This window comes from Budorcas taxicolor, chromosome 1 (genome assembly GCF_023091745.1).
Source record: "Budorcas taxicolor isolate Tak-1 chromosome 1, Takin1.1, whole genome shotgun sequence".
In the NCBI taxonomy this organism is placed as follows: Eukaryota; Metazoa; Chordata; class Mammalia; order Artiodactyla; family Bovidae; genus Budorcas; species Budorcas taxicolor.
The window spans coordinates 132,222,770-132,249,997 of record NC_068910.1 but is presented as its reverse complement, the minus strand read 5'-3'; the positions used below and the strand labels follow the sequence as shown (position 1 = coordinate 132,249,997).

The 27,228-nt window shown below is 52.5% G+C and overlaps 1 protein-coding gene across 1 annotated transcript in view; it reads left to right on the top strand.

Annotated features, from left to right (window-relative positions):
- The window catches only part of ADCY5 (adenylate cyclase 5), a 154,504-nt gene that overhangs the window by 105,311 nt on the left and 21,965 nt on the right, over nt 1–27,228 (top strand). Inside the window, exons 4-12 of the mRNA XM_052660568.1 lie at nt 1,285–1,396; nt 2,944–3,071; nt 5,089–5,247; nt 6,091–6,232; nt 8,176–8,316; nt 13,139–13,161; nt 14,502–14,646; nt 15,859–15,956; nt 19,585–19,672. Of these exons, the coding sequence (XP_052516528.1) occupies nt 1,285–1,396; nt 2,944–3,071; nt 5,089–5,247; nt 6,091–6,232; nt 8,176–8,316; nt 13,139–13,161; nt 14,502–14,646; nt 15,859–15,956; nt 19,585–19,672 (1,036 nt within the window). The remainder of the gene's footprint in view (nt 1–1,284; nt 1,397–2,943; nt 3,072–5,088; nt 5,248–6,090; nt 6,233–8,175; nt 8,317–13,138; nt 13,162–14,501; nt 14,647–15,858; nt 15,957–19,584; nt 19,673–27,228) is intronic.

The window sequence follows — 27,228 nt, the reverse complement described above, 5'->3', positions numbered from 1 at the left end:
TTCGTGCACAAACACACAGTATCCAAATAAAACGACAAGATACGTTTAGTTCTACATTCTGGTGTGAAGTGAGGCTGTCGGTCTGGAGCCTCGAGACCTGCGTGGCTCAGAGAAGAGAGCACAGGCCGTGGGGAGGAGCCCCCCCCCCCCCCCCCCCCCCCCCGCTGCCGTCCACAGCTCCTCTCGAGGGTCCACCCCCTTGTCCTGGGACGGGGACGTCGGGACCTCCTTCAGTGCTGCCTAGAGGGCCCCGGCCCCCGGGCGTGGCCACCAGGAACAGCTCGGCTCACAAGAGCTACTACATTTCTGCATCCATTTTAAGAAAAAGCTCTCAGAGCCCTTACACATTCTGGCCCCGGGGCCTCATCTCTGAGAGTCTGTTTCGAAAGAAAAGGAAGACATGTTGAATCTCAGGAACGGATGAAAGATCACACCACAAAATACAGGGACCAGCAGGCACACCAAGGAGCTCAGGGGTGAGACCGAAGGAACTGGCGGGACAAGGTGGGGGCTTCCCTAGATGCTCACTGGCTGCATCTTCCTCTCCCTCTTCCCTCGGCCTCTTTGTTCTGTCTCTGCTAGAGCAGGGATCCCCAACCTCTGGGCTGAGGACCGGCACCTCCTGTCAGATCAGCGGCAGTGTTTGATTAGAAATAAAGTGCACAATAAATGCAATATGCTTGAATCATCCCCAAACCATCCCCACTCCCCCTAGTCTGTGGAAAAGTTGTCTTCCGTGAAATCGGTCCCTGGTGCCAAAAAGATTGGGGACCGCCATGCTAGAGGACTCCCTCGGGGTGGAGGGCCTGGGTTGGGATTCCCTTGTGTATGGGGTTGGGAAGTGAGACGTCTGTGAGGCTCCCATTAGGGCCTGAACACTTTCCAGACAAGAGGAACCAAAGACCCCTCTCCGACCCAGCTACCTTGAGGGGGCTGCCCAGGAATCAGATGGGGGGCAGGCCTGAGAGGTGGCTGAGGATGGGGGGCCCCTGCCCTGTTGGGTGGCCTCAGGCAGAAGCACACGTTCCCAGGCCTCTGCCTTCCCTTTCCTCCTGGGTCGGGGGTGAGGGTACAGGGAGATTCAGAGAGAGGGGCTGACCCGGCATTTCCCCGCCAGCTGGGAAAGGCCGCCAGTGTCAGCTGTCTCTCTGTCCCCTCCCCAGCAGCCATCTGGAGCTCCCAGGACTCTTGCCGGCCAGCGGTCCTCCTAAGGCAGAGGGTAGCCCTGGCTGTGCCCCCCCAGACCTTCCTCCCTCACAGGGGTCTTCCCCCCTGTCTCCCCAGCATCCTGTTTGCTGACATCGAGGGTTTCACCAGCCTGGCATCCCAGTGCACTGCCCAGGAGCTGGTCATGACCCTCAATGAGCTCTTCGCCCGCTTCGACAAGCTGGCTGCGGTGAGTGCCCCCCATCCCCCTGTGCCCGCCACTGCCCTGGGGCCCCTGTGTGCCAAAGCCAGGGCCGGAAGGGTGGCCTGATCTGGGTTGCCGGGGGTAGGGTGCTGCGGGGTGGCCACTGGAACTGGTGAACAGGGCTGCACAGGCTGTGGCTGCGTGTTCTCCCGCCCTGCGTCCGCCCTGACCACCCACTCAGAGGCGCTCGCACGGTGTCACCAGCCAAGAGGGAATGATCCCTCCACCAGCAGACAGGAGGGGAGGTCTGCAGGGACCGTGGCCCAGACCCCAGAATTTGTGGAATTTGTGTTTGGGGGAGCAAATTCGGTGCCACACAGTCACTTTCCTGATGAAGGTAGCCAGAGTGATTAAAAAAAGAGAGAGGGAGTCTGAATCTCTACTGGCCTGCAAACAGCTGTGTGTCACCCCTGTCTGGGACTTCCAGAAAGAGGACTCCCCGATGTTGGGACAGATTGGAAGCGCCCCCCAACCCCGCCCAGACATGGAGTGCAACGGACACATTGGTTCATCAGTCCCTGCCTACACTCTGCTGTCCTTTCCCAGCCTTTGTGGCATTGAGTCACGCTCTGTGCCTTTGGAGAGTCCTATATCGCGGGCACTTACTGCAGTGTCCCCTGGCATGTGGACATGTCCCTGGGCAGTCACAGGATGCCAGGCCAGATCACGGATGAGAGCCGGTGCCAGGGTCTCTGAGGGCATTGACGGGGGGGCCTCGCACCTCACTGATTGTATCACCGAACGTGGGCAAGGTGAACGGCAACATGCTCGGCCCTTGGGCGTAGGAAGGGCCTTAAAGGAGAGTCCAGGGCACACAAATACTTGGGTTCCAGCGTCCCAGCTTCATGAAATAACTTCTGGGATGCAGGCTGGGACAGCTCTGAATTGGTGATTAATGACAGTCCATCTCAATCCCAATTACTCATCAATTGCAGCCTGCGGGGTGACCCTGCATCTGGTGGGGGCTTCCGCTCATGGCGGTCTTAGCACACACGTGCTCACGGGCTTAGCAAAACTCCCTTGGATAAAAAATTCCAGGCTGAGGGTCAGCTGAGATTTAGTTAAATCTTGTTTCTGCTTCAGTTTTTCATAAAAGGAGAGTCACAAAACTGTTAGTAGAGCCTTCGGCCAAGAGTCGAAGCATGCCCCAGGGCTGGAGTGGGATGGGGCCCTTGCTCTCAGCTTGGGGCCTCTCATACTGATGAGTCTGCCACCTTCGCTGCCACACTGAGCCAGCTGCATTCTCCTTGGGCCTCAGCTGTGGCCATAAAAGTGAGTTCCTGAGCCTGGGTGGCGGTGGGAGGTGCTGGAATGCTTCTCTAGGGCTGTTCGGCCTGTCCTCTGTCCCCCACGGCTCCCGATAAGCCTGTCCCAGGGCTATGGCCTCACTTCGTGCCAGTCCTGGGTCTGTGCTCGCTGCCCTAAAAGGCAAGTTATTCCAGGCACAGGGTGAATCTGTTTGCTTCCTGTTTCTTTCCCTCCCACTTCTCTTTCCTGCTATTTTTAATTTTTAAAATTAATTTGCTTTCCAGGAGAATCACTGTTTACGTATTAAGATCCTGGGAGATTGTTATTACTGTGTCTCAGGGCTGCCTGAAGCCAGGGCTGACCACGCCCACTGCTGCGTGGAGATGGGCATGGACATGATCGAGGCCATCTCGTAAGTGCCTGTCTCCAGGGTGACTGCCTGCCTGTAAGGACATGTCCATCTCCAGGGGTCTGCCGGTCTGCTGTCCCACAGCCCGAGTAACTGACTCACGTTGAACTGGTGGATGCAGGGAAACAGTGGGGCAAAGCCACATCCCAAGGACCCTGGCCACCCTGGAGGGTTGATCCACACCTGCAGGCCTTGGGTCTTCTCCTGGGCTGTCCGTAGCAGCCTGGGAAGCTCTGCGCACAGGGACCTGTCCTGGGAGAAGGGAGGGCTTTGCAGACTCCAGGGCACCAGGAGGTGTGCAGCCACCCCTCCAGGAGAGGGGGACTGGCTGGCAGTCGCACTGTGCCCTGTGCTGTGAGAGTGCCTACCACTCTAGCCCCTAGGTCTTCTCAGAGCCAATCAGCCAAGGGTAGAAGTCACCAGTCCCATTTCTTCACAGATAAGAAAGGTTGGGCTCACAGGAGCTAAGTAGCTCCCCGGGGTAATACTGCTAGGCAGGTGGATGCGGACACAAATTTCCCATTTAAGAAAATCCATCCTTCCTGGGAACAATAGCAAGCAGGATCTTTGGGCCAGTTCTTGATCACTGCTGACCACAGAAGAAGCCCCAGTCATTAAACAACATGGACAATCCAAGCTTATAGTCAGTCAAGGGAGAGGATCAGAGATTGCACCCAGGATCAATAATTGTGAGTTTTAGAAGTAGCCTGGGTGGGGCAAAAGAAAAGCCACAGTGGGCAAGGTCAGAGGTCAGAGTAGCTGGCCCAGGAGGTGGCCGGGTCCATCCTGTTTGGCTTGGTTCCTTTCGGTGGTGTTTTCTGAGTTCCCCTGCATGCCTGGGCTAGACACGGGGCCAGAAGCATGGAGTCTGTTGAGGGAGAGAGACCAGGACTCCCGCTCTCTGATACCAGGCATGCCCAGTGGACACCATCAGGTAAGAGAGGCAAACTGCAGCAGAGGGCCCAGGATAGGGCGGTTGATTCCACTGGGAGGACCAAGGGAGGCTTCATAAAGAAGGTGGCCTTGGAGTTAAGCCAAAAATGCAGAATGAGAGAGACGTTAACCTAAACAAGTGTCCAGAGGTCTTGTGAACAGAAGACACAGCTCCAGCAAAGGTATTGGCAGAGTTGATCCCAGGATGGGAGAAATGCTGGGTGACCTAAGAATTCCCTGTGGTAGGTATCAGCCTCTTGGTGGTAGGGTGGGGCAAGAGCTGGAGTCCACATAGTGGTCCTGCCCACCAGGCCAAGTCAGACTGCCAGCCCCATGGCTGGCTTAGTGGGCCCATATGCAGGGAGTCAGGGAGGGTCCAGGCCCCTAAAAAGTGCAAATGTGAGCCTCCCCCCAGAGCACCAGCTCCCTCTCCTGTGCCCCAGACACACACCCAGAGCTGCAGAGCTTCCATCCGACTCCCCCTCCTACAGAGCGCCCACCCATCTACTGGGGACCCCCGGGTACGCGCATGGTGCATGTGGTGGGGTTGGAGCTGTCTTCTAGCATGTGGAGTCCCCTGGTCCCCTGCACCTGTCCCAGCTTCCTTTCTTTCCTGGGCAGGGTCTCTCCATCATCCTGCTAATGTCGAAGAAGCAGCCATGTGGATAAATCTGACAATTATATGAATGGAGTTTGGAGTGACTGTAACTTTCCTGTTGACTCAAATCGGCACTAACGTGCGCTTGCATTTTCAGAACACAACTTAGTTGATGACTGAGGGTGGCGCTGACTCAGGTGTCCTAGCTGTCGGGGGAAAGCAGTGGGGCCTGGATTCTAGTGTGAGGTGCTGCGCCACCTTGTGGGCAAGAGGGGGAACAGCGCTCTCACAGTTTATAGCCACTGAGCATCAAGGGCTCAGCCCTTGCCCTTCAGGTTGAACAGTTTGAGACTCTGGATTTGGGCTGGCCCAGAGAGAAATGACCCTTTGACCCCTGCACCTTCTCACGCACCCTGACCCCACGGCTTCCAGCCACCCCCACTCTCTGCGCCTGGCCTCTTCCCAGCCTTACCCCTGCTCCATCCCCAGGCTGGTCCGGGAGGTGACAGGTGTGAACGTGAACATGCGTGTGGGAATTCACAGCGGGAGAGTGCACTGCGGTGTCCTCGGCCTCAGGAAGTGGCAGTTCGATGTCTGGTCTAACGATGTCACACTGGCCAACCACATGGAGGCTGGAGGCAAGGCGGGGTGAGTGAGTGACCAGCGTCCTGCCTGGCCCCACCCAGGCGGGTCTTGTGGGAGGGGCCAGGATGGGCGTGACCTGGTAGCTGTGGCCCTGGGGGCGGCAGAATCAGCTACCAGTGGGATTCCTCTAGTAGCTGAGCGCTGACGCCACACACGGCAGTTTGTAGGGAGCGCGTCCCAACGCTCACCTAGTGTTCACCAGAAAATATTTACACAGAACCTGGGGGCCTGTTTTGAGATGCAGGAGGTAGCATAGACTTCTAGATGGGGGAGGAACCCTGGGGGGGATGGCCAGGACATACGGAGGTGGAAGGTGTGCTGGCCCAGCACAAGGGGCAGTATGGCGACAGATGAGGAAGGCAGGGTTGGGGGAGGTGCTAGGCTGGGGACAGGCATAGGTGGAGGAAAGCCCAGTACTTCCAAGGAGTGGAAGTAGAGCAAGATGGCCTTTTAGGAACCAGTGGGAGAAACAGGACGCTCATGCCAGGCTGGAGAATTTGGACACAATCCTATAGTCAGCAAGAGCCACCGCTGGCTTCTGCAGGTTTGTGAGACTGGAGGCCGTGTTCTCCTGGCAGGCTGACATGTTACTTTATTGTAATAACATGATGCCGATGTGCTATGGTGTGGTCTCGTCGGACGCGAGCTGGGGCGGGGCCCACCGAGCCATCTTGATGACTTGGAGGGATACAGTCCCTTGAGGGGCCCAGGTAGGGGTGAGCATTTGAGCCAGAGCTCTGGGACTTGAATGATAACTCAGGCGGTGGCAGTTTGGTTCTGCACAGGAGCGGGGGTTCTGAATTCATATCTACTGCCCTCCTCTCCCTGCTTGCCTCCCCACCCTAGACGCATCCACATCACCAAGGCCACACTCAACTACTTGAATGGTGACTACGAGGTGGAGCCAGGCTGTGGGGGCGAGCGCAACGCCTACCTCAAGGAGCACAGTATCGAGACCTTTCTCATCCTGCGCTGCACCCAGAAGCGGGTCCGGGGGCCAAGGGCTGGGTGGGGTTGGGCGAGGGCAGGGGCCTGCGGTGGAGGTGGGGACGATGGAAGAGCTTCGTTCCTTGTGGGAGGAATGGTTCTTGGCCTGCTACTCCCTTCTCCTCTTACTCTTTCCTTGAGTCAAGTCCCGACGCAGTTGTGGTTCCTGCATCTCCAGAAGAACATGAGAGCCACAGAGGCTTAGCAAAGGCTGATGGCGAACAGGAGATGATTTCATTTTACTCCTGTTGCGAAAATGCCACAGACCTCAGATCAGTTAGTAACAGTGCAACAGAATGCCATGAGATGAACATGAGGCACCAGGGTATACAGTGCCCTTTATTTCCAGCTCGTTCCTTGTTCATTGCCTAACTAGGCTGATCTTGCTCTCTTTCCGCCTGCACTTATGTATCTCTGTTTCTTCATACTCTGTCCTTCCCTCCTCTCACTTTCTAGTCTTTCTTCTTCCTTCTTTTGTCTCAGCCCACACTTGCCAAAATATAAAACAGAATTATTAGCAGACTTCAGTGTTCTTTTTTAATAGTGTCATGTTCCATGTTCTTAATTTTTAAAGCAAATGGGAGCATTTTCTATTTTACCCACTTTATATTTCTCCCTAGATTGAAATGCCTTTTACTTATAAACCTTCCAATTGAATTTATCTGTTGGTCAGAGCCCTTTGATAGAGAAAACTTCCCTGTTTCTTTCCTAAGGAGTTAGACTAACGACAAAATTAAGCTGTGAGAAAATTTCAGCGAAAGTCTTGGAGACAGCAAAAGTAGATTTTTCAAAGTGGGCAGAATTGTTTGAGGCAGGCGCCCACCCAGGGAGGGGCATCAGGGGGGTACCCCACCCTCTCTGGGCAGCCCAGCACATGGATCCTGGCTACGGGGAGTGGGGTGTGGGGGATGTTGAGGAGGGTCCCTGAGGGAGCTGTATCAGGCCTGCCAAAGACACCTGGGAGAGGGATGGGAGGGTGTAGGTACTTTGGGGAAAGTGCCTTGTGGCTTAATTGACTCATTTTAAAGCATTTGCTTGTTGTTTGGCTGGAGTATAAATGAACTGAAATCCTCCCAGGCCCTCCTCCCACACCCTTCCTCTCCACTGGGCCCACAGGCCTCCTCATCCTGCCCCACCTAGGATAAAGGCTTACCCTCTGCCCTACATTCTCTGGGTCTTGGTTCTTCTAGCTTGACAAGTGGTCCAGAAAAGATGAAATGGGACAACCCCCAACCCTAGCCCCAGCCCAGAGCAGTGTCTGCTGAAGCAGGCTGTATCTCGCCCCTCTGCCTCCCTGATCTGAGCGGCTGCCTTCCTAGGCTCAGGGATGGAGAAAAGGGGAAGGCCACCCAGGTCCCCCCAGGACCTCTGCAGCCCTCCACCTCGAGTTCGTTTAGATGGATAAACAGATAGATTGTGGTTGGCACACGTAGAGCTGGCTAAGGCCCCGTCTGGGTATCGGTACAATGCATGTCAGCCCTTGAACCTCACGTTCTAATGACCCAAACCTCCCGAAGCTGCCTCTGAGCAGCAGGACCTGTTCTACTATTCACTGTGCTAGAACAAGCCTGTTTTGGGGTGGAAATTGGTATCTCGGGTTTCCTCTCCCTCCATCACCCCCAGGCACTTTCAGACCCAGGCTCTAACATTCTGTGCCAATGACGGATGCTCCCACGCCCCATGGCTTTCCAACAAGACCAACCTCATCATCCTGTCCAGCTGCTCCCGCCTGAGGCTCACAGCCCCCAGCCAGGGCTGGTCTGGGGAGTTTGGAGGGACTTAGGATGCTTTCTTGGGTGTACTTCAGGGCCTCAGGCTGTGCAGAGAAGGAAGAGGCCTCTGCCGTAACTCCTACTTGCCCAGGCACTGGGAGGAATGAAACTCTGCGTGGGCTCGCCCGACAGGCCCTGTCCATGGGCTGATGCCTTTCTGTTGCTCTCCCAGAAAGAAGAAAAGGCCATGATTGCCAAGATGAACCGCCAGAGAACCAACTCCATCGGGCACAACCCGCCTCACTGGGGGGCCGAGCGCCCCTTCTATAACCACCTGGGTGGCAACCAGGTGTCCAAGGAGATGAAGCGGATGGTGAGTAGCTGGCAGGGCAGCGTGTGAACCGTACTCTCCAGGGCTGGGGTCCCCTGTGGGTGAGGGGATTGGGTCAGGCCCCTCATGTGGCCAAGAGAACCTGGGGAGCCACAGGAGGAAATGTCGGAAAGGGGTTCACCCTGACTTGGAACCAGGAGCCAGAGCACCTAACTTCCAGCCCTGGGCTTTCTCTGTGGGCCCCACCGTCTCTTGGCATGCCGGATTTGACTTTGGAGCAGAGTGGCAATGCCCCTTCCCCCTACCCCCTTGTCAGAGCTTGCTGGTGCAGGCTGGACTCAGGGTCCCAGAGTCTCCAGGGGTCTCTTGGAACTGTCTGAGGAACCCTGGCGAGTTAGGTGGGCACCAGCTTTTCAGACACCTTCCAGCATCTGGTACATTTCCCAGACCGCTGAAAGATATACTCTGGCTCAGTCACCCAGAAAAAATCCCAGTGCTTTTTGGCTGGTGCCAGGAGATGGTCTTTTTGTTCTCGGGGCTGAGAAACACCCTGCTAATTCCAGTCTCCCTGTGAGGCCAGGTGGACTGAGTGCGGGCTGAGTGAGCCGAGGCTGTGGTAGAGGCGCTGCCTCCATCTCAAGGGACCCTGCCTGCCTCGGGGGACAGACCCCCTCAGCCGCCCCTGCACACACCACGGACAGCTAATTCAGGAGGTGCTGCCAGGGATCTATCAGTGAGGCTAGAAGGAAACATCAGAGGGTGGGAAGAAGAGGGAGCAGGGTGACAGGAAGTCGCTTTCAGCAGCAGTGTTTTCTTTCTTTTTTCCTGAGAGCTTAGCTTCTACATCTGAACACACTCCTCAGCTCAACGGCAGCCTGATTCCAAGGCGGGAGTTGCCCACCCTGAGAGAGGGAAAGGGGTGTGTGTGTGTGTGTGTGTGTGTGTGTGTCCACTTAGTTCCCACAGATTCTGATACAGGAAAGCGTGGCATGCCACCCACACTAGGATCCCCACGTTGGGATCTGTGGCTCAGACTGGGTTTACGTTGCAGCTGCAGTGACCAGAGACTCCGAGAGTCCAGTTGAGTCGGCAGCCAGATCCAGGGGTCTGAGGGAGGGGACAGTCTGGGGACCAGTCATTCTGCTCCTTGCCAGCTAGCCAGTAGCAGATGACGAACTTTTAACGAAAATGCACAAAGGTAAAAAAGTGAATTGAGTCAGGGCCACCATTTTAACTTTTGACGGTAAAGAGGCAACTTACAGGACACCAAGGTTATAATATAATATGGGCTTCCCTGGTGGCGCAGAGGTTAAAGCATCTGCCTGCAATGCGAGAGACCTAGGTTCAATCCCTGGGTCCGGAAGATCCCCCGGAGAAGGAAATAGCAACCCATTTCAGTATTCTTGCCTGGAGAATCCCATGGACAGAGAAGCCTGGTAGGCTACAGTCCAAGGGGTCGCAAAGAGTCGGACATGACTGAGCGACTTCACTTTCACTTTCTTCACTTTCAAGGTTATAATATAAGGCACAGAGTGGAGGAGGGCTGGCCTCTAGCCTCAGGGCTTTGAACTTGGAACTGGTACTTCCTCCCAGGCTCCAGGCACCACTCCAGCTTCCTCCAGGCCCCTTGCAAAGCAATTGCTGGACCTTCTCATTCTCACCCTGATTCTTTAACCATCCTCTGCAGACTCTGTACCGCATGACCAGCATGGCCAAGAGGCGAAAGAGAGGGTGAGAGGAGGAAGACTGAGAACAGGATGCAAAGAGGGAAGCTCTCATGCAGGTGGGAGGAAAGAGAAGCACAGGGGAGCAGGAAGACTGGAGAGAGAGGACAGGGAGGGTAAGGGGGAGAGAGATCTGGGAGAACAGAGAGGAAAGCGATGCGGTGGGACAGAGGTGAGGATGGAGACCCACCAGCAGGCACGAAGGGTGCCTGCTGTCCATTCTCTGTTTAAAAATCTTCGGAAAGTCTTTTTCTCTAGTGATGTTTGGTATAAGTAGACTCTTCAGTTATTTCAGAGTCTCAGAGGAGCCAGTTTGGACTATAAGCACCTATTTGGCAGACACATTAATCATTGTTAGGACAAGAAGCCTTGGAAGAATTAGCAAAAGGGCCGTAATTGGGAAACAGTCTCAGGGGAGACTGGCTGCCGGAAAGGTTCCTCGCGTTGTTAATTGCTTTGCCCAGAGGGGAGGAAATGGAAAGTGAGCAGAAGAAAAGTGTTGAGGACACCCCTGTAGGAGGAGAGAAGAGGCTCCCCACCCGCCTCCTTGCTGGGCAGAGTCACCCACGGGGCCAGCATCGAAGTACCATCTCCTGGGCCCCTGCCTGCCCAGAGTGTCCTGTCTGGAATACCATTGGCTTTGGGTGTTAAAACCTGCCCAGAAACCCTGGAGAAAGATATCCAAAAAGAGAGCTTCTTCTCGGACTTTCACTGAAGATGGGGTGGAGGGTGGGAATTAGATTAAGCAGTGACCGAGAGCACTTAGAGGGTAGTAACTAGCAGTCAGAAGCTTCCTTCTTTAAATCTTGATCCATCTTTTACCCAGCTTGTTAGGCATAGTGAGGAGCTGCACTGCTTTAGGCCTGTGTCGTAAAGTCTCTAAGGTTATTTATTAATACACAGGTTGGCAGGGGAGTGTGTAAGGTGAGGACTCGGGGAGCAGACAGAAACCTGGGCTGAGCTGCTACGCAGAAGTGCGGAGGCAGAATTGCAGGAGCCCATCTGAGGGCCCTCCTCCCGGGGCGGAGTCCGCTGGCCTGCGGGTTGCTTCTGTGTTTTTCTGTTTTTGCCATTCCAGGGCTTCCTGGTGGCAAGCGGGCTCTTTGTTGGGGCGCACAGGCTTTCTCTAGCTGTGGCTCCTGGGTTTTTGGTCGTGGTGCACGGGCTTCTCTTGTTACAGGCTCTGGAGCGTGCAGGCTCTGAGGTTACGGCAGGAAGGCTTAGTTTCCCCAAGGCAAGTGGGATCTTAGTCCCCTGACCGGGGATCACACCCGCATCCTCTGCACTGGAAGGCGGATTCTCAACCATGGGACCACCAGGGGAGCCCCTGGCTTGTGTTCTCAGAGGCCCTTTGCTGTGGTTCATCCACCAAAGTGTTTTCCGACAGTCGTCTCCGCACCACTCCAACCCGGCACTCAGGGAGCCTAGAGCGGACGCAGCCCCCAACAGCAGCCCATACAAATGACCAAAGGAACGCTGGAGAAAGTCAGAGACAGGTTTGTTAGAAACATTTCAGCTCTAGTTCTGAGCTGTAGAGACCAGTATAGGCATAACGTGGCTTGGACGTCCTCTGAGTAAAACTGTTGCTGGCCCCTGTGGTGGAGGTGAGCAGGCCAGCCCTGCACCGTGGCCTGTGGGGAGTGGGCCTTGTGCCCTGAGGAATCCCGCCTGCCCCCAGATGGGGCACTCACCTGAGTGGCCCCGGCTCCTCCAGCCTCGAGCAGGGACGGTGTGGTGGGCCAGATCCTGTAGCTGGGACGGAGGGCTTGGAGGTTCTCAGAGGACAAGAAGAAGGGAAGGCCACCATCAGGCAGCCCGGGAGGCACTCAGAGCCCACGGTCGGGCCCTTGGATGTGGCACTAGGGGCTGCAAAGGCCCCTGAGGCACAGACACCTCAGTTCCCATGGGCCCCACGTTTATTCAGAGCCGGGAAGCTCTGACTCCTGGAGAACAACATAAGTCCCCCTCCTCAGTGGGAATGAAGAGAGGTGTGTTCCTCTGGGGTTTGGGCCCCCTGACATTTACCAGCCCCCTGTCTGCCCAGCAGTATGTTCCACACGGGATCACAGGGACTGGAGGTCACCCTCTGCCCTTGTCCTGGCGACCTGAAGCTGCCTGCCCTGGGTGCTTATGCCTCCCGCCCTGCCTCCCGAGCCCCACCCCTCCCCATGGAGGGGCCCCTCCCTCCCTTCCGTCACAGTCAGATCCTGACACACCGCTATCCTTTGTGGACTTTGTGATGGACTCTAGGTAGGGCCTTGAGTTTGGTAACTCATAGGGGCCCCTCCCCCCTCCCACCCTCACCTCTGACCTGTGTGAGTGAACTTCAGAACAGCAGTCAAAGCGGGGCAGGTTTGACTACAGGTATCTCACCTCCTGGGTCCCCAGCCACCCCCAGCCTATCAGGAACACAGATTCTCAGATACCAGAAAAGCTGTTTCAGGTGACCAGAGTTTCATTTTCTTAAGCTCAAAACGTGTGAACTCCCAGATTCTCTGTGTGCTTGGCAGTGGTGGGAGGTGAGTGTCCATGAGCTGTGTGTGCATGGGTGTGCACAGGCATGTGGGGACTCACTGACTTAGCAGTTTCTCTTATTTCCATCTAAGTAGGTGGAAGAATTGAGAGGGTACCCACCAAGCCCCTGGTGGCTCAGATGGTAACGAGTCTGCCTGCAATGCAGGAGACATGGGTTCGATCCCTGGGCAGGAAGATCCCCTGGAGAAGGGACTGGCTACCCGCTCCCTTGCCTGGAGAATCCCATGGACAGAGGAGCCTGGTGGGCTACAGTCCATGGGGTCACAAAGAGTCAGACTCAGCTGAGCAAGTAACACGTATATGCCACCAAGCCCATGAGGTTTGGAGAAAGACAAGGAATCAGGTGTGGGGACCGGAAGAGCTCAGATACGTGGATCTTGCCAGTGGAGGAAGTGAAATCACAGTGCACCCCCAGTGTCTAGCATGGAGCCTGTCCCAACCCCAGCTGTGTTTGCCAAATGAAGGAAGGAGTGGACGGCTGAGTACAGTGCTGTCTGTGTCCAAGCTCTGGGTGAACTGTGGACAGAGGATGAGCTGCAGCCTCCCTGTCTTCATCCCCTCTGTTCTCACTCTCCTCTCCTCCTCTCTCCATCCCTCTTTTTCAGGGCTTTGAAGACCCCAAGGACAAGTGAGTCACGTGCCCTCCTTCAGTCCTGCTCCTCGGTCTGGGGGCTGTCTCCAAGCTGCCTGGAGCTCGGTTTCTCTGCTCTATAGAGGATGAGCCCAGGACACGCAGTCTTTGCCACAAGTGAACAGAGCCCATTGCGCCTGAGAAACCAGCAGCCCTGGAGCCCAGGCCCCCGCAGAGAGGCTGGGTCTTGGTATCGCCCATTTATAATCTCCACTCCACACACACACATGCACAAATACAACTACACACACACACACACACACACACACGCAGCTCCCAGGATGGGGAGGGCCTTAAACATTGGCCGCCATCTCCTGGCCATACCCCAGCAACCCGAGGGAGTATCCCCTTCTCTCTCCTCCACTCCCCTGTCTCTGGGGCTGTCAGAAATCCCACTCAAGGACTGGGCTTCACTCTAGAAGTAGAGTGTTTAGTTCAACACCAAAAGATTGTGCAACATGTTTCCCATAGTGTCCCCAGAGTCAGGCGACAGCAGCCAGGAGGCTCCCAGGCCTTGTGGCAGAGGTCTTGCCTTCTGGTCTCAGCCTTTGATTTCAGGATGATGGTACAGCGAAAGAGTGAAGAGCAGAGATTGTTACCTGCAAGGGAAAAAACAAACCTTTGATGATAATTCATACTATCATTATCATATATAACATATATGGGCTTCCCAGGTGGTGCTAGTGGTAAAGAAAACCCGCCTGCCAGTCCAGGAGATGTAAGAGACACAGGTTCGACCCCTGGCTCTGGAAGGTCCCCTGAAGAAGGGCATGGCAACCCACTCCAGTATTCTTGCCTGAAGAATCCCATGACCAGAGGAGCCTGGTGGGCTACATGTTTTATCATTGATCGTATAATAATATATATACCAATAGAGTTAGAAAATCCTTATGGTCAGGGGGCTTCCCTGGTGGTTCAGATGGTAAAGAGTCTGCCCACAATGCAGGAGACCTGGCTTCAATCCCTGGCTCGGGAAGATCCCCTGGAGAAGGGAGTGGCAACCCACTCCATTATTCTTGCCTGGAGAATCCCATGGACAGAGGAGTCTGTCAGGCTACAGCCCATGGGATCGCAAAGAGTTGGACACTACTGAGCGACTAACACTTTCATTTTCACTATGGTCAGTGAAGCCCCCACAGCCCACGGGGCAGCTTTCTGCGCATGTAAGCACCTCGGCTTCTGGCTGGCCTGGTGTCACTCTCAACTTCCCACCCCCTAATCAGGGTTGATCCAGCCCCTCTGGTGGGTCTGGGTACAGGGGCGGAGCCGGCAGTCCCCTGGCGGTAGCGCCCCCTGGTGGTAAGCCTGCCTTGTGTCTGCGGTTCCTTGCTCACCAGGAATGCCCAGGAAAGTTCGAACCCTGAGGATGAAGTGGATGAATTTCTGGGCCGTGCCATTGATGCCAGGAGCATCGACAGGCTGCGATCTGAACATGTTCGCAAGTTCCTCTTGACCTTCAGGGAGCCTGACTTAGAGAAGAAGGTACAGCACCCCATGTGGGAAGGAGGGGCCCCAGGAAGAATCAGGACCACAGGGAGGGGGTAGAAGCAACAAGCTGGCTCCCTTCCCACTTTCCTTACCATGGAAAGAGTGCCTCTTTGCCACCTCCATTTCCCCAGCTCTGACGCTCCTAACCAGGAAATGGGGCTTTTAGGGAGACTTTCTTGGTGGAAAAAGGTAAATCTTAATTTCTTTGTGCCTCAGTTTCCTTATCTGGAAAAGGGATATTCGGCATACCTACTTCATAGTGTCAGTGAGGATTAAACAAGTCCATGTGTGTAAAACACATGAAACAGTATCTGCCACATGGTAGATGTTCAGTAAATATTGCTGTGCGTATTATTGTTATTATCATTATAATGACAAATGGACCATCAGCTGCCTTTGGCACACTGGAACCTCAAAGTATTCGAGTTGGAAGGGATGTTCAAGAGCTCTTAAAGCTCAGAGTAGTTGGGTGACTTGCCCTAGGCCACCCAGTGAGGTGGTGACAGAGCCGGAAGCAGACAGAGCAGGTCCAGGGCCTCAGCTACACGTCACAGGGTCTCCCTTGTGTTTGGGCAGCATGGGATCGTATGAACGCATGATTGTGGCCAAGTAAGGGCCACCAGATCAGGAGGGGGAAGCTATGAGAAGGCAGCTTAGTCTGCTTACGAGCATAAATGGAACTGACTCATGCACTACCCTCTCTCTGCCAGCACAGCCATTCTTCCAGCTGGTTGATGTCATGGGAGGGGTGGGAGCTGGGAGTTAGGACCTTGGAGATGAACTCTGTGACTCTTGACAAGTCACCTGGCTTCTCTGAGTCCCAGCATGCTCATCTCTGACACAGAAACAGCAGCAGTCCTATGCCTGTTTCCTGGGGCTCTTGTGAGGATGTGCGGTGGTGCCTGCAGGCTCCGGCACATGTCCTAGTGTGTAGGTGGTGCTCAGGAACATGTGCCATGATCGTTATGGATCACTCCCGTGGTGACCCAGCCTGCAGAGTTTCTGGTTTAACATAGTTCAGCCGCCCTCCCCACGGCCACCACAGTGTGGTGAGTGGACTGATTCCTTGAGATCTGAGGCCAGTGCTGTCTTGACCTGGCCTTCCAGGTGTTGGGAGTGGACAGTCCCGGCTGTGTCTGGGGTGAAGGGGGTTGGAGCAGACTGGCCGGGTGACTCCGCCCCCTCCCCCTGTCCATGTCCTCTCAGTACTCCAAGCAAGTGGATGACCGATTCGGTGCCTACGTGGCATGTGCCTCGCTCGTCTTCCTCTTCATCTGCTTTGTCCAGATCACCATCGTGCCCCAGTGAGTACCTCGTCCCTTCCAGGCAACCGCTTCTGGCTGTAGGGGCTCCAGGGGCAAAGAAGAGGTCATAGGAGATCAGAGCGGGGTGGGATCTGAGCTGAGTTTGCTCAGATAGGAGAGAAGTCTCCAGATGTGTGCTCAGGGGAACACGGAAGCCGAGGTCTGCCTCCTCCCAGATGGGGAGGCAAAGTGCTCTTTGTGGGGAACTTCTATCTGGGCCCAGGCCAGCGCATGGAACACCCCTTCTCTCCACTTCATCCTCTCATCCTGTTTTAACACAGACCACTGTTGCCCACTGAATCACCCAAAGTATTCACCAGGTTGGTTTCTGTGTGACCTTTGGTTCTTGCAAAAAGTCAATACATCTTTAAAAGAGAAAGGCTGAACTTCCCCAGTGGTCCAGTAGTTAAGATTCTGTGCTTCCAATGCAGGGGGTGTGGGTTGAATTTGGACTGCTGGTTGGACTAAGGTCCCACATGCTATGCCGCACAGCCAAAACAAAAAATAAATAAATTTTTTTAAGATAAGGGTTTTCTGCTTCTCTGGATATTTCAAAGACCGGGTCTCAGATTCTGAAGGCTTCTCTCAAAGAGATGTACCTGAACTCTTCTGAGGACTGGCAGTGTCCTGAGAGAGGCCTGTGTCTTCTGAGGGAGCCACTTGGAAGTGGGCTGAAATGAAGTGTTTGTTAGCTAGTCGATCACTGCAGACTCACAGATAAGTGAGAAAGATAACCGCTCCACATATGTATTCATGTATGTGTATATATATGCATATGTATGCATATTTACACATCTTTTACTTTTCATTAAGCAACATTTCAAGCATACAGAAAAGTAATTAATGTAATCAACACCCACCCCATTGGTAGAACTGTTGTTAATATTTTACAAATTTTGTTTCATCTGCTTTTTTCTGATTTTTTAAAATTGAAGTATAGTCGATTCAGAATGATATGTTAGTTTCAGGTGCATTTCTGATTTTTTAAGGTTAAATTTTAGACACAGGGACATTGTGCCCCTGATAAAACATCAATCTACACCTGTTTTAAGGGCATTTTGCTTTTTAACCACCATGCCTCCTATACCAAACAAAACTAACCCCAGTTCCTCTGCAGTCATCTAATACCAAGTCTATGTTCAAATCTCCAAAATCATACACCTAAATGTCTTCTGCTCTGAATTTATTCATAGCCAGGATCTACTCAAGAGTCACTGGTTGCATTTGGTTATGTCTCATAAATCTAAAAATCTAGAAGTGTCCCCTCACCCCAACACCTTCTGTTTTTCATTTTGATATAATTACAGACTTATAGAGGGGTTGAAAAAGTACTCTGGAGGGTTTCTGTACATCCCTCATCTAGTTTCTCCTAATGTTGACAACCCACGTGACTGCAGTACGGTAGTCAGAATCAGGAAGTCAGCATTGCAGCGATACTATGACTAATCTACAGGCTATATTCTCATTTCATCAGCATTCCCCCAAACGGCCTTTTTGTGTTCTAGGCGCTGGGCCAGGACCCCACATTTAACCGCTGTATCTCCTTGGTCCCTTCCAGTCTGTGATGCTTCCTCCGCCTTTACTGATCCTTCGTGGCCTTGGCACTTTTGCTCAGTACTAGCTTGCCTGACAAATCCCATGGACAGAGGAGCCTGGTAGGCTGCAGTCCATGGGGTCGCTAGGAGTTGGACACAACTGAGCAACTTCACTTTCACTCTTCACTTTCATGCATTGGAGAAGGAAATGGCAACCCACTCCAGTGTTCTTGCCTGGAGAATCCCAGGGACGGGGAAGCCTGATGGGCTGCCGTCTATGGGGTCGCACAGAGTCGGACACAACTGAAGCAACTTAGCAGCAGCAGCAGCAGCAGCTAATTAATGTGTAAAATGTCTTGGGCTTCCCTGGTGGTCCACTGGTTAAGACTGTATGCTTCCAATGCAAGGGGCCCAGGGTTCAATCCCTGATCTGAGAACTAAGCTCCTACAAGCTGCAAGAAGCCAAAAAAAAAAAACAAAAACTTTTTTTAATGTGTAGAATGTCTCGATTTAGAATGTCTCAATTTAGATTTGTCTGATGTTTCCTCATGATTCGATGGAGGTTATTTTTGCCAAGAATCCCGCTGAAGTGTCCTCAGTGCATCATATGGGGAGGTGCACGGCGTCATGGTGTCTTATTACTCAGTGCTTTTATTTTTTAATGGTGCTCATTGTTGGAGATGGCCCTTGAGTTTGTGTTTGCCATGACCCTATAAGAATACTGCAGGTGAAAACCAGACACCAGCAGCCAGCTGCTCCCTGCTTAGGCAGCTAGTGCCCGTTGTCCCCTGCACTGAGGCCGTGCAGAGCTGGTGTGATTGTGGGTCTTTACGGCGCAGGACCTACATTCAGTAATGAAATGGAGCTATAGGTATAGTTAGCAACCTAGACTTCCTGTCCCATTGCAGCTGAGAGACCCCTTCGCTTGGGTGCCTCCTTGCTTATCTGCCTCCTTGCTGCTTCTCTCTCTCCGCAGCGTGGCTTGAGGCTGGGATTTTGCAGATCCCTGCTCTGCCAGCAGCGGCTTCACTCCCTCCTGGCCTCAGCTCCAAGCTGCTAAGGCATGGACAGAGGTCATTCTCTGGCTGTCCTCTCTCCAGGGAAGGCTTAAAAGCTACTTTAAAGGTCTTTCTTTCCCTCTGAAGAGAGTTCTCTCTCCCTGTTCTATTTGTTTAAGGCAGATAAGTGCTGGCTCCTGGGAGAGCCTGGAACAAAGACACCTCCCTGGAGGTGTCCACCTGCCTTCTGTGTCCCCCACTTACCTCTGACCTGCGGACAATGCCTGGCATCTCAGGCCATCTCACTCCCTGAAAGGGAGGAGTGTCTGAGGCCTCCTGTGGTTGGTGGAGAGTGCTGTGCCTTGGCCAGCCTCTGCCCCAGGAGAGCCGTGGCAGGCCCCAGATGGAAAGTCATCTGCAGTTCTCTCGTGCGAGGATTCTGGCTCCTGGTGAACATTAAGCTCACCTGTGATCTGCTCCTCTAAGGAGGGACTGTGGAGAGCCCGGCGGGTTTTATGACTTATGTTGAGCTGGGTGGGAGTAGGGGAACAGAAACTGAACAGGACTTGTTGTGCAGCCTGACAGTGGGCACAGGTTTAGGGACTCTGCCCTCCAAAGGGACATGTCACTACTGTTTCTCAGAGTGGCTGGTTGGGTTGTTGACAAATGCATTTCTATAAATGATGGCCATTTATCAAATCAGTGTTCCATTTTCAGTTACTTGCCAAGCCATGAGTGACTACCTGGAGGGAACAACCAGGTGATTTTTAAAATGGGTCCTTCCAGTTTAAAGAAAGTGAGTTTATGGATAGCTAAGAATTAGCTAAAACATTGAGCAGGTGTCACCAGTTCTCCATTCGGCCCCCCTGTGGGCTGTGCTCCCCCAGGAAAGTGACAGGACCAAGAGGAAGGGCAGGAGCCAGACCATTATGGAGGAGGGTCCTAGATCGGCTCACAAGGCTCTAATCTCCCCCCGGTGAGTCAGGGGCCAGGCACCAAAGACTGGGCAGTGGGTGCAGGAGAAATGGAGCAAGCTCTGCTTCCTTCCCAGGGCCTCTCAGAGCCCCAGAATTCCCACCTCCTCTCTCCTTCCAGCTCCGTGTTCATGTTGAGTTTCTACCTGACCTGTTTCCTGCTGCTGACCTTGGTGGTGTTTGTGTCCGTGATCTATTCTTGCGTGAAGGTGAGTCCAGTTTACACTTGAACCCCAGTTGCCTTCTCCCCTCCCTTCCCAGCCCTCTGATAAGCTCCCCACGCTGGAGCTGGAGGGTCACGCCCGGGACCCAGGTGCCTGAAGCTGGATCATACCTCTTGATTGGCATTGGCAGCAAGCCAGACTGCAGGGGCCATAGTTTGTCTGGGGGTGCTTATTTGTACAGGTGGTTTCAGTTAGCCTTTGCCCATCTCTGCAACAAGAAGATACTATTGCCACCTATTCCATCTCTCCCCTGGGTATCAGATGGGCCGAAGGAAGGGCGCCTAGCACAAAGCCGAGAACAGAGCAATGGTCACTAAATACCTGCTGAAAGAATGGGTGAAAGAGATCACGCCTCTTCTGGGTTCCAGTGTGCCCCAGAGATGGCCCTGGAGGAGGCCTTAGAGATGATGGCTTTTGAGCTGCCCATCATACAGACAAGAGGGAGATCCAGAGTGGTCCATTGTTTCAGACGAGGCCACATGGCTAGGGATACGGATGTGAGGCCCTGCTCTGGGTTTTCTCCCATGTCTCCTCTTAGGCATGCCGTGTCGCCATCCAAGCTGTGTCCTTTGAGGGGACCTGACCACAGGTCATTGGGGTCAGTCGTAGGAATCAGTCAGGTTCCCATTTGCCTTGCCCACCAAACCTCTTCCTCAGTTCTTTCCCACTGGTTTAAGAATTCCCTGGGCTTCCATGGTGGCTCAGAGGGTAAAGCTTCTGCCTATAACGCGGGAGACCTGGGTTTGATCCCTGGGTCGGGAAGATCCCCCGGAGAAGGAAATGGGAACCCACTCTAGTACTCTTGCCTGGAAAATCCCATGGACGGAGGAGCCTGGTAGGCTACAGTCCATGGGGTTGCAAAGAGTTGGACACGACTGAGCGACTTCACTTTCACTAAGACTTCCCTGATGGGCCAGTCTGATTCTAGAAAGCACTCTATCCTGGCAGGGACAAGCCCTGGCCAGCTTGTGCTGTAACCATTTCTCTGCTCCTCCTGGACACTCACTTGGAGCCAAGCCCCTTGGGGCCTCAGGCCCTGCCACCACTCCCCACACCCTCGGCAGGGGGGACCATGTTCTCCTTCCTGGGGAGTTGGGCCTCTGTCACCTCCGAAGTCCTCTTTCTCCCTCCACCCTCCAGAGTCCTTCATGGGGCTGTTCACTGTTTCATCACCTGATGGTCAATATCTTGAAGGACTGATTGTCAGAACCGGAAGGACCTTACCACCATCTGGTGTGCTACAGCCCTGCCCTGAGTGGGTTCAGAGAGAGGCAGGGCTGGCCAGGCTGACTTGGCAAGTTGAGCTGGGTGCTCAGCCTGTTGCTGTGCTGCAAGGTAGGGGTTAATCCTGGCTCCCTGCCTCTCCACCAGCTCCTTCCCTGAGGCTACAACCTTGCTCCTGCTCTGTGTTCAGTCCCTCTTGCCTTTTGGTCTTGCTGTGGGCAAGCCTGCCTCCCCCGAACCTGTTTGTCCCCCTCCGTGGACAGTCCCACTTTCTTCATCTCATGCCCGTAAAAGCACACCGTATATTCACAAGAGCCAAAAGGTGGAAACAGCCCAGGTGTCCATCAGCAGATGAATAAATAGGCAAAGTGCTATATCCATACAGTGGAGTATTATTCTACCGTGGAAGGACGGAAGTCTGAAACACGCGACAGCATGGATGAACCCTGAAGACGCTGCACTAAGTGAAGGAAGCCAAACACAGAATGACAGATATTACATGACGCCGCTTATCTGAAGTATCTAGAATAGACAAATTCGCAGAAACAGAGTGTAGACCAGAGGGCACCAGGGGCTGGGGGAGGGAGCGTGAAGAGCTGCTGTTTACTGGGTTCAGAGTTTCTGTTTGGAGTGATGAAAGGGTTTGGGAAATAGAAGTGCTGGCTTCACGGCATTGTGCAGGTAATTCATGCCACTGACACAGACACTTAAAAATGGTTAAACTGGCGAATTTTATGTTATATATGCTTCACCACAATAAAACAACCTTAAAAAATAAAGCATGCCATAGCTAAAAGGGCCTCTTAAACATTCTTTTGCTGAATGCTCAAAAAAGAATCTTTCCTTCTTTTAAGTTATAAACTGAAGCAAAGTCATTGTTCATTTGAGGAGCTTAATGAGCCTATTCAAATCAGAATCAAAGTTTTGTTCACAGTTTTTAAACCGGAACCTAGATTTATCTCTTTTCTGTTAGCTGTTATGGTAAATCGGAGCTACACTGAATTCATTTGGTTTGTGTTCCCTGTTTTGAGTGTGTATCTGCTGGGGTTGTGGGGAGAGGTGGGGCGGGCGAGGGACAGGGGGACAGGCCCATTCCCCAACCTGCCCTGCCACGTTGAGTTAGTTCTCTGGTCCCGTGAATTCTTTTTGCCACTGCCGGAGATGATTTATAAACGTCTTCCCCGCCTCCTTGTGTTTTACTGAATCCACCTATTTTGTAGTCAGTGTCACATTCCATCAGCTTGCTCTCAATTCCTCCATCCAGCTCGGGGATTTTCTCGCTGCTCTGAGGCCTCAGTTTCCCTGGGGGCGGGGGGTGGTTGGAACACTCGCATCCCCACCTCCGCCTCCCCACACCCTTCCTCCAGGGGAGCCTGCAGATGGTAGAGTTTCTATAAAGAGTGTGTTTAGAAAAAAAGTACTCTGTGGCTTATCAAGCCTGAAACCTGCTGATCTCGGCCAAGAAGCAAATAGACTCTAATACCCATCTTGGGGTCCTGGCTGCATCTGTCTCTCACAAGCCTCTGATAATCCATCTTCTCAGCATTTATCCACTTTCTGTAAAGTAGACCCCAACCTGCGCAATGGTCTGTAGTATGAACGCCTCTTCCAGTTAATCTTCCAGTTAATCTTCTCTCTTCGTGTTATACATGAACTGCACAGTAAGATGTGCAGCGGGTTAAGTCTCCCCTTTGGTGTCTCTGCAGCAGGGCGGGTTGGCCCTTCCTTCACCCCCACACTGCCTGCAGCCTGACTGACTGAAAGTTGATTATATCACCTTCTCAGGTATTGCCATGAAGCTGATTGAACTGGAATTTTCAGTGTCATTCTGTTTTTTTCTGTGAAAAGATTTGCCAGAACTCAGACATTTTTCATCTTATTCCCGCAGTTTCTCCCATGTCATGGCTAGCGGTGTTCTGATGAGATACAGCAGTTCCTAAGTCACCCCCGCCCGCAGTGGGCTCCTCAGACCCAGAGCCAGGTGGTTCTGTCAGACATGGTCTCTTTCTATGTCTCATTTACTTTTCCGTTTCCCCGAAACAACTTGGACTTGGATGATTTCTTAAATCATCCATATTTTATTCTTTTTGAAGAGAGAAACATGAAGAAAGTGTAGTCTGAGTCAGTTGACATAGTCTTCTTAGCCATCTGTCTGGGAGCAATTCCTGGGTCCTTTCTATTGGAAGGTTTTTCTGAAATGTGCTGCTCACCAAGGGTTCTGAGTGTGTTTTCATCTCGGGCCTGTGTGATCTCTTCCTGACACGGCTTGGTCCAGATCACACACACACCTAGATTTCTCAGCAAGACTAATTTGGAGCCTTGATCTTCCTCTTGTCCCAAAGTCCTGGTCTCTCTGCCCTCTGGAGCTCCTCTGCCCGGGGTACCTTGTCCTGAGGCGCGTCCCCTGAGCGCCTCTTTCTGGTGAGGCTGTTAGAGGGCTGTGTGGACACCCAGACACTCCAGTCCTTTCTCCCCTTGGCGTTGATGCTGACCTGGGCCCCAGAGCTGCTCAGAGAAAATCATGCTAAATCCCTCTTTGCATCACACGTGGTCCACAGACTCAGAGAATCTCAGATTGGAAGGTTCCCAAACAGTGAGGCAGTCCAGACAACCACCTGAGCCTGGAACCCCTTCACAATAATCCTGCGAGATCCAGGCCAGCCTCTGCTGGGTCCCCTCCAGGGGCACAAGCCTGTTATATCTCCTGAGTGCAGCCCCTTCCGTTTTTGGCCAGCTCTGCCTGGCCCATCCAGAGAAGGCAATGGCAGCCCACTCCAGTACTCTTGCCTGGAAAATCCCACAGACTGAGGAACCTGGTGGGCTGCAGTCCATGGGGTCGCAAAGAGTCGGACACGACTGAGCAACTTCACTTTCACTTTTCACTTTCATGCATTGGAGAAGGAAATGGCAACCCACTCAAGTGTTCTTCCCTGGAGAATCCCAGGGACGGGGGAGCCTGGTGGGCTGCCTTCTATGGGGTCACACAGAGTCAGACACAACTGAAGCGACTTAGCAGCAGCAGCCTGCTCCCTCAGTCTCCCTATCCCTCTGTCCCATCATCATCCAGTGAAGGGGCCATGGCCTGCCCCCAACAGCACTGGCACTTTTGCCAATGCCACCACCCAAGTGGGTGGAAGAGTGTGCCTCCTTTCTGTTCCTACACTTGATCAGGATCCCCTGTTTCTCCTGTGGCTCCTCGGCATGTTCTCTCTCAGAAGGCCAAACTCTGCTTTCCTGCAGTTCGGGAGCTGGGTACAGATAGGCCCAAAAGGCATATCTGACCAGAGCTTCCTATAGGCCCTTGTCTGCCCTGTACAGTCACCAAAAAGCCCCCTGTCCCTCTCCCTGAAGCCTGAATGTAGCCAAGCCCCACCTTGCCAGCTCTCCTTCCTACCGCTCCACCCTGACTCCTGCCCACAGCTTCTAAAGTAAGGTCTTACTCCACCACCTGTACCTCTTGCCTCCCAGTACCTTGTCCTGTGACCACAGCAGAATCCCACACTCACGTTTCCAGACGCTTGGGCTTGCACTCTGTCTGCTAGAAGAGGGTGTGCTGCTGCTGGGCACAGTTCATCTAGGGGTGGAGAACTCTTCATGCCAGGAAGCAGACCTTAGGATCCTCCCGTGGCTTTTCAGTCCGGCTGACTCGGGTCCAGAGCCCAGCTGTGCCACCTTGCCTGGCCTTTCCCAAACCTTGAAGGTAGCTTTTATTATATTCGCTTTGCAGATGAGAAGAATGAGGCTCCGAGTGGTTAGACAGCTTCCCCTAGATCCCAGAGCTAGGAAGTGGGGTTGTTGTTGGTGTTTAGTTGCTAAGTCATGTCCAACTCTTTGCAACCTCATGGACTGTAGCCTGCCAGGCTCACTGTCCATGGGATTCTCCAGGTAAGAATACTGGAGTGGACTGCCATTTCCTTCTCCAGTATATCTTTCTGACCCAGGGATCGAACCCACGTTTCCTAAATTGGCAGACAGATTCTTTAGCATTGTGCCATCAGGGAAGCCAGGAAATGGGATAGCTGGTTTTAAACCCAGATGGTTCTTGACTCCAGAGCCCACAAACCCTTCCCCTCCTTTGTTAATACGTTAATATGTCCAACTGGCCCCTGAAAGGCCAGGTGATGAGAGCAGTGGTGTGTCACCTGGTCACTGTCTGCCTGCTTTGTTCTGAAATTTTTGTATCTTAAAAAAATTTTTTTTCTGAAGCAGGAGCCACTGCTTCTATTATTAGCTCCTTGTCAGAAAGTCTGTCTTCTTAAATGTTCTACTGTCAGATTGCATCCAGATTTCATTCCTGGATATCCTGGCCCCACATCACAGTAAGGGAAGCAGGACCCCAGGGAGGTCATTGATTTGCCTGGAGACTTTCAGAGAGGCCAGGACCAAAGCTGCCCCTCACCCAGTCACGGTTTATTAATTGTGTCACCATTCCCATTTTTCAAGTTGAATTGATTTGAATTAATCAGATTGGGAATGTACTGGATGGGAAATTTTTTTAATTGATTCTTTTCCTGAGCTCTGCTGGTGAACAGGCGTTGAGCAATTGGTTTGCACAGACACAATCATTCTGCCAGACAAAGGCCCTCCAGGATCTGTTTGCAGCTATAGGGCAGCCCCACGAGGAGATTCTACTCCAGGTGAAGAATCTTACTGTTTACACCAGGGTTAGTACAGGTAGGATTTCGGGTCAACACACAGGGGAACTTTTTATTACAGGAGATGAGATATTCCATAAACCTTTGCCAGGCCAGGATGTCAAATCTTCTGCAGACTTCAAAAAAGCAGCAATTCCTGGGTTCCTGCTGAGATGTAAAGTTAAGAGATCTTTTGAAATGGTGACAAGGAAAATTGGTTTGTAACGAGGCAATGCACTGAGGTAATCATTCTTTAGCTGTTACAAGTTTATTCCTGGTGGTTTTGTTTAGTAGCCTGCAGTTCTTCTCTTGGCCTCTGGGTGGCCCCCATGGGGCCCCTGGTCTCAGGTTCACCAGGAAGCCTTTGCACATAGTGTTCCCCAACCACCTTTCTGGACATGAGTTTGAGCAAACTCCAGGAGATACTGAAGGACAAAGGGAGGGTCGGACACGACTTAGAGATTGAGCAACCACCACCACCACCTTCTATGGGCTTCCCTGGCAGGTTAGTGGTAAAGAACTTGCCTGCAATGCAAGAGACGTGGGTCTGATCCCTGGGTCAGGAAGATACCCTGGAGAAGTAAATGGCAACCCACTCTAGTATTCATGCTTGGGAAATCCCACGGACAGAGGATCCTGGCAGGCTACAGTCCATGAGGGTGCAAAAGAGTCGGACATGACTTAGCAACTAAACAACAACACAGCCACCTTCTGTAAAGACTTTAGCATCTAGTAATAACTTGCCTAAATCAGTCATTACACTGGTAATGAAAGAAGCCATTCAATTGATGGATAGGGTGATCAGAACTGAAATGGTTTAAGCAACATGGGGGATGGGAGGATGAAATGGCAAAATTTTAAGCAGGCAAAGATTAGAAACCATCTGTCATACCGTTTCAGAGTAAGTGCCTCATGCTACTGCCAAAACACTTTCCACAGCTGTGAAACCAAAAATTCCTTTAATGAGAAACAAGGACTTTTGTTCTTATTGGCAACATAGCTCTTTAAAATGCAAATATTAACTAAATTTTCTACTGAATTTAACAGCTTTCAAAGCACTTTCAAATGCATCATTTCACTGGGTCTTCATGACCACCCTAGAATACCCACCACCCAGGAAAGTAGATATTCCCTGTTTACCAATAAGGAAACTGGGACTCTAAGATCTTAATGACTTTCCCAGGATTACACAGTAAGAGGCTGAGCAGGAATTTTTAAAATTAGCACTTTTTGAGATACAATTCACGTACTGAAAAATTCTCCTTTATAAAGGGGAGCTTCTAGCTTATTCACAAAAGTCTGCAACTATCACCACTAATTCCAGAATATTGTCATCATCCCCCAAAGAAACCCTTCACCTGTTAGGAGTCACTCCTCCTTCCCTGTTCCTCTCATCTGCTAGCAACCTCAAATCTATTTCCTGTTTCTATGAATTTGCCTGTTCTGGGCATTTTGTGTAAATGGTATAATACAATGTGTGGCCTTTTGAAACTGGCTTCTTTCACATGACATATCTCCAGGTTTGTTCATCTTGTTCCATAAAACAGCACTTCATTCCTTCATCTGCGGCCAAATAATATTCCATCATGTAGACCTGCTACACTTGGTTTATTCCTTCATCAGTCGATGGACATCTGGGTAATTTCCACTTTCAGGCTATTAATGTTACTCTAAACATTTGCA